This window comes from Panicum virgatum, chromosome 3N (assembly GCF_016808335.1).
Source record: "Panicum virgatum strain AP13 chromosome 3N, P.virgatum_v5, whole genome shotgun sequence".
NCBI lineage: Eukaryota > Viridiplantae > Streptophyta > Magnoliopsida > Poales > Poaceae > Panicum > Panicum virgatum.
This window is the reverse complement of record NC_053147.1, coordinates 8,070,574-8,079,301: the sequence shown is the minus strand read 5'-3', so window position 1 is coordinate 8,079,301 and position 8,728 is coordinate 8,070,574. Positions and strand designations below refer to the sequence as shown.

Genomic DNA, 8,728 nt, shown 5'->3' with positions numbered 1-8,728 from the left:
ATGTCAAATATCAAGAACAAATTGTATAGATTTATTTGATCTAGTCAAATCACTTTGCATGCCGTCTCGTATAGCTGACTGTCAGGAGACACCAAAACAAGCCGCACGAGCCACCTGATTGGGCTAAATAAATTAATCACCCAGAGCCCACCAACAAACCTACCATCCTTAAGGCGATGGATCATGAATTTGCAGTATCACGGGGCATTTTCACCCAATAAACCCTGGTCGGCTGGCGAGAAGACGTCGGGTCGTCGGCATGTGCCGATGTTCCCGCGAAACCACTAACAGATCGAGTACTCCCGCTGACGAAATCAAGTCAACGGTGGGTGGATTGGCACGAGTCTTTAACAACTCCTCTTGTGCTAGATTCCACGCTTCCCCAAGAAGGCAGTGCCGCAGTGGAGCTTCACAAACCCAGACCATATCCATGCTGAAAAGGCCCTTTTCTGCCTCAGGAAAAAGATCCGAGATGAGCCGCCTTGTGGGTGAGGACATGGACATTAAGCTCGAGTTGCTTGAAACTATTACAGAGAAATTTTCAGAGGCGCTAAAAGTTGGCGGCGGCGGGTATGGAAATGTTTATCGGGTACGACATACGACTGCTTTCTCAGAGCCACTTCTTTTTTTCTTTCCCTCAATGCATGCCTGATTCTATCTAACAAGTAACTAAATCACAACAGGGCGTGTTTGATGGGCAAGAGGTTGCAGTGAAGAAGCTTCACCCACTTCATGGACTGGATGATAAGGAGTTTGACAACGAATTCCGTAATCTTAGGGAGATTCGCCATCCAAATGTTGTCCGGTTGCTCGGCTACTGCTATGAATCACGTCACAAGTTTGTTAAGCACAACGGGGATCTAGTTCGGGCTCAAGAAATTGAGCGAGCTCTCTGTTTCGAGTACATGCAAGGTGGAAGCCTCGACAAACACATTTCAGGTACATTTACTAGCTACTCTCTGGAGTATTTAGCATTCAAATGATTCAGTATCTTTATATGTTTTGTCCCTTTTTTCATTGCAGATGAATCGTGTGACCTGGATTGGCCGACATGTTACAAAATTATTAAAGGGATCTGTGAGGGCTTGAACCACCTGCATACTGCACAGGAAAGACCCATTTACCATCTGGACTTGAAACCTGCAAATATATTGCTGGATAAGGACATGACGGCGAAAATCGGAGATGTTGGTCTGTCTAAACTGGTTGCTTCGTCAGAAACCCATAAATCGGAGGTTCTCAAAGGAACGCAGTAAGTGGATGCATCATTTTCCAAGCAAACTATTTTGCTAATAATGCTCTCAAACAAAGCTTTTTCGTTCTGCCATTTCTACTTCACTGACCATATGTATCTTTGATGCTTGTGGTATCATGAAGAGGTTACATGCCACCCGAATACATAAACGATCGAGCTGTATCAAAAAAAGTTTTACGTGTTCAGTTTGGGGGTTATAATTATAAAAATTATGGCTGGAAACAGAGGCCGTCGTGAAATGCCTCCAGATCAATTTATTAAGTTTGTAAGGGGAACTTCTCTCTACCGTGGACAGATGTCGATCTTTTTCATGTTCTGGGTTATGCATTAGGTTCTTCTGCATGCATCTCCCATCTTAGCAACATTATCTTTGCCAATTTCGCAGGTAACTGATAACTGGAAAGAAAGGATGCAGGGCACGCCGAAACGCTTATTACGAGAAACAAACATCCTGCAAGTGAAGACTTGTGTGGATATAGCATTAAGATGTGTGAACGTAGAGCGAAATGGGAGGTGTTGACGACCAAAATTGGCAGTAAACTAGACTAACCGGTCTGATCGGTTGCCCCAGGCGGTCTGACTGGTCTGTGACGATGTAGCTGATCCGGCAGGAGCCGACCGGTCTGACCGGTCCAAGCAGAGTCCGAATACAACTAGAGATTTTCATAGATTTAGATCTTGTAATAGGATTTCTTGCGGGACAAGTCCACCCACCCTATAAATATAAAGGGCCACGGCCGATTGAGACATCCAATCGATCAAAAAATACATCAATACATTACTTTTCTTTATGTTTATTGTTTCTATTTTTATCTCCAAACTCTAGCTCCTTCCAACCCTTTTCTGTTGTTCTTCCTTCGTCTCCGCGACATCTAAAGGCGTTCTAGGTGGCCTGCCGATCCTAGAATAACCCTATGTGCGCCTGCCCTGACGGGGTCCCTCCTGGGTGAGCGTTCGTCGGATCTCGCCGTCTCACCCCGGCGACCGGTCTGACCGGTCTATTTGACCGGTCTGACCGCCCTGAGCATCGGCGCCGCCCCTGTGCCGTCGCTCATTGGGCATCGTGCGCATTCGTGTGTGTTGGTCATAAATCTGCGCCAACACAATTTTGGCGACTCTGCTGGGGAACAAAGATCTTGGTTGTAAAACCGATCTAATCTACTCCATATACTACCATAGTGAAGCTGTCGGATCCCGATGAGATCAACGTCAATAATATCAGCAGGCCGTCTGTTGATGAGTTGCCGCCCGAGGATCGTCAAGTTTATGAAGCCTTCATCAAGGAGTGCAAAGAGGAGAACATACGGCGCAAAGAAAAAGAAATCGAAGAAAAGCGTTGGTGGTTCTTGTCTCACTTCTCCAAGAATCGGAAGGGTGATGTCTCCAAAGACAAGGAGGTGGTCACTATTTCAGATGACGAGGAGCAGGCCAAATCTAACACCAATGTAAGTGCTGCAACATCGCCCATTACTTTGGAGCAAATTAGTCAATTGGTGGTTAGTGGTCAAGAAAAGATTCTTGCTACTGTTCAAAATATGATTGATAAATCATTAGGCAAGCAACCTTTAATTGATGATAGTGGTACTCCTAGACCTAATATTGGTGGAGCACCTCTTAAGGAGCTCTCTAAAAAAGATGGAGTGGAGTCAATTGGAGGTGCAGTGGAGTTGGCTGACCTGTTTGGATATTTTTTTCCTGGAGTGGAGCCATACTAGGTGGAGCAGAGTGCTCCCAAACACCCCCTTAGTAGTAGAGATCTTACTATTACTAATTGGAAGCTTCTTTTGAAGCCTCCAGGTAAAACCACCTAGGATCCTAGGTGGATAGTCTGGAAAAATAGATAAATTCTACAAATTCTAACAAAAATCAGAAACATCCGGCAATCAATTCGGTAACTCTAATCATAATAGACATTGGATTTGTTATCTTTTTCTAATAAATTACCCACATTTGCCATTGTGAAAATAGACTAAAGTAACTCGGTAAACGTGTGTCTAAATTACCCACCAATGTCATTATAAAAAATAATCTAAAGTCACCCCTAATCTTCATGTAAATTACCCACTTATGCCGTTATAAAATAATATCAAATAAACCCCTAAATTTTTATATACATTATCCAATGATATCATAATGAAAAGTTAAAGTAAATCCCAAATCTGAATCAAAATTATAATATTATAATAAAATCTTAAAGTGCATCAATATAAAATTTTAAATTACTAATTCTATCATTATTAATATGTTATTTATGTTATTATTTATATAAAAATACTAACCATAATGTGAATGTCACCATATATTTTTGTATAAGAGAAGAGATAAGAATACCATGTTCACATAGCTCAAACAAAGTGTTCAATTAAATACATATCAAACATATATGGTAGTGTGATGCAAAGTGAGAAAAAATTGTTAGTAACTAAACCTATAACATTTATTACGATTACATAATGATAAATATGTATCAGTACTGGGTTAGAATATTTAATTGGTTAAAGAGAGCGTGAGTTAGATAATTATTAGATATCTCTAACTAGTCCGTGCAGGAGCACGGGTTGATAGACTAGTAGAATACTAATTTGAGTCATTTTGGCTCCTTGCTATGTATCAAGAGGTACCACTGAGACAAGCAAATTATAATTAGAGAGTTACCAAATTTTGTGGTAGCTCAAAAGAATCAAAGGTAAGACCAATGAAAAAATAGTGACAACAACCATATTAATATAGGGAATTAAAAAAAGATTCAGTGGTACAAAGCCAAATTGCGATCTTTTAAGAGTAGCCAAAATCCAAAACAGAAGATAGAGAGATAACAGTGAATTGGTGATATTTATCTGAATTTTTTGCTCAAACAAAATATTTGTGATCAGGGCGCATCATGTGAATCCTTGGCGATTCTGCTTGTGTCATGCTATCATATTTCACTGCAGCAACATCATGGGACCAAGTAAACAAAGATGCAATATCTGAAGCACAGCTGGAAGTCTTACCTTAGAAATCGTATTACCCAACAAGGAGAAGCAATTGATAAACAAGGATGGATATTTACCATCTTGCTGAAACAGTTTGTTCAGATTAATCAGTCCTTCAGTACTTCAGTGTCTTGACTGAGTGAGGCCAAGGAGATTAGAAGCAACTGCTTGAAGAAACAAATGTACAGAATTGTTTAGACGACTATCTGCCGATGACCAAGAGAAGGAAACCAACATACAAGTGAACTGGAGCATGGCCAGAATGGCTTCAGCAGATAGCAAGCATCATTACCAAATTATTTTGCTCCGAACAGGATCTGAGCCCATTATAGACTGAAGACTAGATATAACTGAACTTTTTACTTACCAAACTGAAAGGATGAACTGAGCGGAGCATAGCTGAAGGATGCAAAACGTCGTCGATAGAAACTGGTGACAGTGTGCGTGGTGGCAAAATTATATTGCTCCAAACAAGATCTTTTCACTCAGCTGTCCATGAAACGGCAAATTTCAGCCTCCACTATTGGCCTTCCGGCGAGGTAGCTGCAGAGACCAGGCCAGGCAGCGGTGTTCAGCGCCTGCGCGTCGGCGATGCAGCCGCCGTCTCAACTCCTCCCTTCTGCCTGGGAAAAGGGCAGCGAGGAGGCGCAGATAAAGGAGCGGGGCCGGGCAGCGGCGGAGCTCCGATCCGGCAAGCAACTCAAGCGGCATCGGCATGGCTGGCGGTGGCGCTCGTGGACCTGGGGCGCTGGCTGGATCCGTCAGAGTCAAGTCTGACGAGGAAGATGAAGAGGAGACTTTCTTGATCTGGACCACACATGCCCGATCTGGACCACACATGCCCGATCGGACGAATAAAGGACACCCAGGGGGTGGACGGTATTTGAAATACCGTCCACCCGGACGGTATCCTAAACAACGTCCACACCGCGGGGTCGTGAGAACGCCATCTCCGCCGCGGCGCCGCACGGCGCACGCCATGGCTCGCCGGAGCTCTGGCGACTCCGGGAGGCCACCGCCTATGGCTTCTTTCCTCCCACACACCGTGCCGCCGCTGCCACCGCACTGGCGTCGTGCGCTTACAGTCCCAGTGAGGCAGTGACCCGCTCCTGGGCGCGGCTGGCCGGCATGGCGCGCAGCAGAACGATCTCTCATGACCTCGGTTCCGCGTGCTCATCCTCTTAGCGCCTTCGCCTCGCGCCGGCCGGCCTCTTGCACGCGCATCGACGATGACGGTGGTTGCAGAAAAAGGCGTTGCATGGCAAGGACGAGTGGACGACGGTGGCCGTTGCAGTGTTGAAGACCAAGGATGAGTGAGTCTGAATAAATGGTGCAGTGCGTTATGCTCTGTAGAAAGCAGTGCACTCTGAGTCTGATTTTTGGAAGAGAGAAATGACAGGAGAGTGCGATTTGAATGTTCATTGAAGCAGCATGTTTGGATGTGAGCAAATATCCTGGTAATTTGTAGGATTCTGAATCAAAGTCATGCAAGAGAGAAATGACAAAAGTAGGAACCATGTCAATCTTCAGACAAGCAACATGTGTTCATGTGAAAACGCATACTGAATTGCAGGATTGTGATTCTGTGTACGTAATAATACAGTGATGGCCGGAAGTACAAAGAAGAATTGTACAAATTTGAAGAAGTTGAACTGTTATAATATGATCTCAATTATTGTTGTCTGGGCTGCAATAAGGAACTGAACAACTTTTTGTCTATCTTTTTTTTTAAAACAGATTTTTGCATTGTCTATCTTTTGGGCATTCTTTAAACTGAAGAGCAGTCCTCCTGAAAAACTACAAAGGCCAAATGGATAGTAGATTGTCGTCTGAATGCCAAAGGACGTCTAGTTCTGCAGCATGGGCTGAATAATGCAGTACTCATGCGTTGTTCGGAAAGCTGAATATACAGTGGGAGAAACCTGTCATTTTTGTCAAATTAACACTGATCTTTCAGTACTGATGTTTGTTTAGAAAGCTGACTATACAGTACAGCCACATATGTCTGTCATGTCCCCTTACCATGTGCTTCCATCTTTCAGCTTCAAGATTCAACGAACTCATTTCAGTATTGCCAGTCTGCAACAACCTCATCCTCTGATTTAATCCTTTCCCTGTGTATCTTCATAATTTTCTGAGATACAAAAACACTGAAAATGAGGTGCTACCTGAAAATCAGGTGTCGAAAAAAAAAAGAAAATCAGGTGTCAAGACAAAATGTGTCACCTGAAAGAGCAATTAATATCAGTATTCATCTTGAGGTGTCTACTGCTGTAGAAGTCCCCTCTTCAGTCCACACTGAACCATGAAAACTTCAGAATGATCGGCGAGCGGCAGTCCTGACCGAAATAACCATTCCATGGAGAACACTGACCCAAGATGTCAGGCATGTCTTGCCGTAAATTTTTGCCTTGACCCATTGATGATGAACCATCAGAGTCTCGTATTCTTCAAAGTCTTACTTTGTGTCAATGCAATTTTTCAGATATCTGTCAGTATCCACACACGCTGCTTCTCTGAAGAAGCAATTTGTTCTTGATCAGCTACAGAAACTCCAGGCTCTGACACATCTAATTTGCACTCGCATTTTCCTCCAGTTTTTTGTAGTCTTAAATCTCTACTGCACAGCAATGTATGATTGAATTGAACACAAAAGCATGATGAACTTTGTCCTGGACAACATAGGTGGCTGTACTGGCAAGCCCATACAGAAATTAAATAAAGTTATAAAAAAGGTCTCAAGATTACAAAAGGAAACAGCAAAGAGAGTGGGGGAAGGAGAAAAGGGAGAGAAAGGAGGAAGCCGGCGTGAACCTTCGTTCGCCGCCACACCAAGAGAGCAGGCTTCCGGCCTCTGCTTCCCCTGCGCACGGCCTCTGGATGACTGAATCCGTCAGAGCTTGAAGACGACAACGCCCCCTGCGATGATGCGCGAAATCTAGCCCGCAAAAGCGGGATCGGACGGCTGCTAGGAACCCGGGGGTGCGGACTGTATCTGAAATACCGTCCACCGCATGAAACGCCGCGGCCGCTTGATGCCGCCGCTCGCCGGAGCGTCGCCGCGCCACGGCCGTCCCTGGTGACTCTCCCCCATGATCCTGACAGCTTCGTGCCGCTGCATCTTGCACGCAACAAGGGTGATCAAATCAAACAACGACGAGGACGCAACAGTGGAAGATTGAAGACCGCCTCCTCTGCTTCATGCCGCACGCCGTGGCTGGCCGGGGGCCAATTGGACCCACCAGTGTCTTCCCTGCAGGCCTTCGCATAGACTGCCGAGCTCCCCGATGGCAGGTTGAATCTAAACTGGAAGCTGCCACGACAGCCACGGCAAGGTTGTTGCCCAGGACGGCGCGGGCGCGCCCTCTGGGCTTCTGCTGGTTGTCTTGCGGAGTACTGCTACAACACATCCTTCCACTCCGCCCTGCGCGCCACTCCGTTCGAGGTGGTCTACTGGCGCCCACCGCCGCCCCTGCTGGCCTACCGCACGGGGTCGGCCCGGACTGAGGCTGTTGACGGCCTCCTGCGCGATCGTGACGAGGTACTAGCAGAGATCTGTGAACGGCTACTCCAGGCGCAGCAGCTCTCCACGAGTACTACAATGCCTCTCACCATGATCTGGAGTTCGCGGTGGGCGATTGGGTGTGGCTGCGTCTTCTTCACCGGACGACCCTGTCCCTGGAGCCGCGCGCCAAGGGCAAGCTTGGCCCCCGCTTTGCCGGGCCCTTTTAGGTGTTGGAGCGCATCGGGTCGGTGGCGTACCGACTCCAGCTCCCTGCGGGCGCTCGCCTGCATGACATCTTCCACGTCGATCTCCTCAAGCCGTACAAGGGGGCTCCGCCGACGACATCGCCAGCTCTTCCTCCACTGTTGGACAGCCGTCTACTTCCAGCGCCGGACCGTGCCTTGCACACCCAGCTTCGTCGGGGTGTTTGGTATATCCTCATCCAGTGGCACGGTCTGCCTGCAGAGGAGGCTACGTGGGAGCAGCTCCAAGAGTTCCAGAACCTCTACCCCGCCTTCCAGCTCGAGGACGAGTTGTTCGTCAAGGGGGGGAGAGATGTTATGACCGGCATCACCTATAGCCGGCGCAGGGGACGTGGCTAGGGGGCACGGCCGGCTGCAAGGCCCATGGGCCAGGGATCATTTGTCCTTTGATTAGAGAAAAAAACCCTAGAGACTCATATATATTGTAAACATTTGGTGATTGAGGAATTAAGCTGCAACAAATATTTTGTTGCCAACTTCTCTGGAAGCCCTAGCCGCCCCTCTCCTCTCTTTCTTGCTCTCGTTCTTCTTCCTCACTGCATACATCTTGCATAGTGGAACCTAGTTCCTACCAATCTGGTATCAGCTATGTCAAGTCCCCCGCCTGCGTCCACCATCCCCCCCCCCACCTCCACACCGCCGCCCTCCACACTTCCCCCGCCGCCGCCATCCTCGATGAATGCCATGGCCACGGGCGCCCAAGGGTCACCGGACCCCCTGATCAAGGTGC

The 8,728-nt window shown here is 46.8% G+C and overlaps 1 protein-coding gene across 2 annotated transcripts; it reads left to right on the top strand.

Annotated features, from left to right (window-relative positions):
• The first annotated feature begins 226 nt into the window (after positions 1–226).
• LOC120664101 (cysteine-rich receptor-like protein kinase 29) lies at positions 227–1,787 on the top strand. 2 transcript variants are annotated; one of them, XM_039943103.1, is made up of 4 exons: positions 227–589; positions 684–939; positions 1,024–1,252; positions 1,378–1,563. In XM_039943103.1, the coding sequence occupies exons 1-4, from the start codon at positions 260–262 to the stop codon at positions 1,490–1,492; spliced, it is 930 nt and encodes a 309-aa protein (XP_039799037.1). In that variant the 5' UTR covers positions 227–259; the 3' UTR covers positions 1,493–1,563. The 2 variants fall into 2 exon arrangements, with proteins under 2 accessions (XP_039799037.1, XP_039799038.1); XM_039943104.1 differs by lacking the exon at positions 1,378–1,563 and adding an exon at positions 1,641–1,787 and having other exon boundaries at positions 231–589.
• The last annotated feature ends 6,941 nt before the right edge of the window (positions 1,788–8,728 follow it).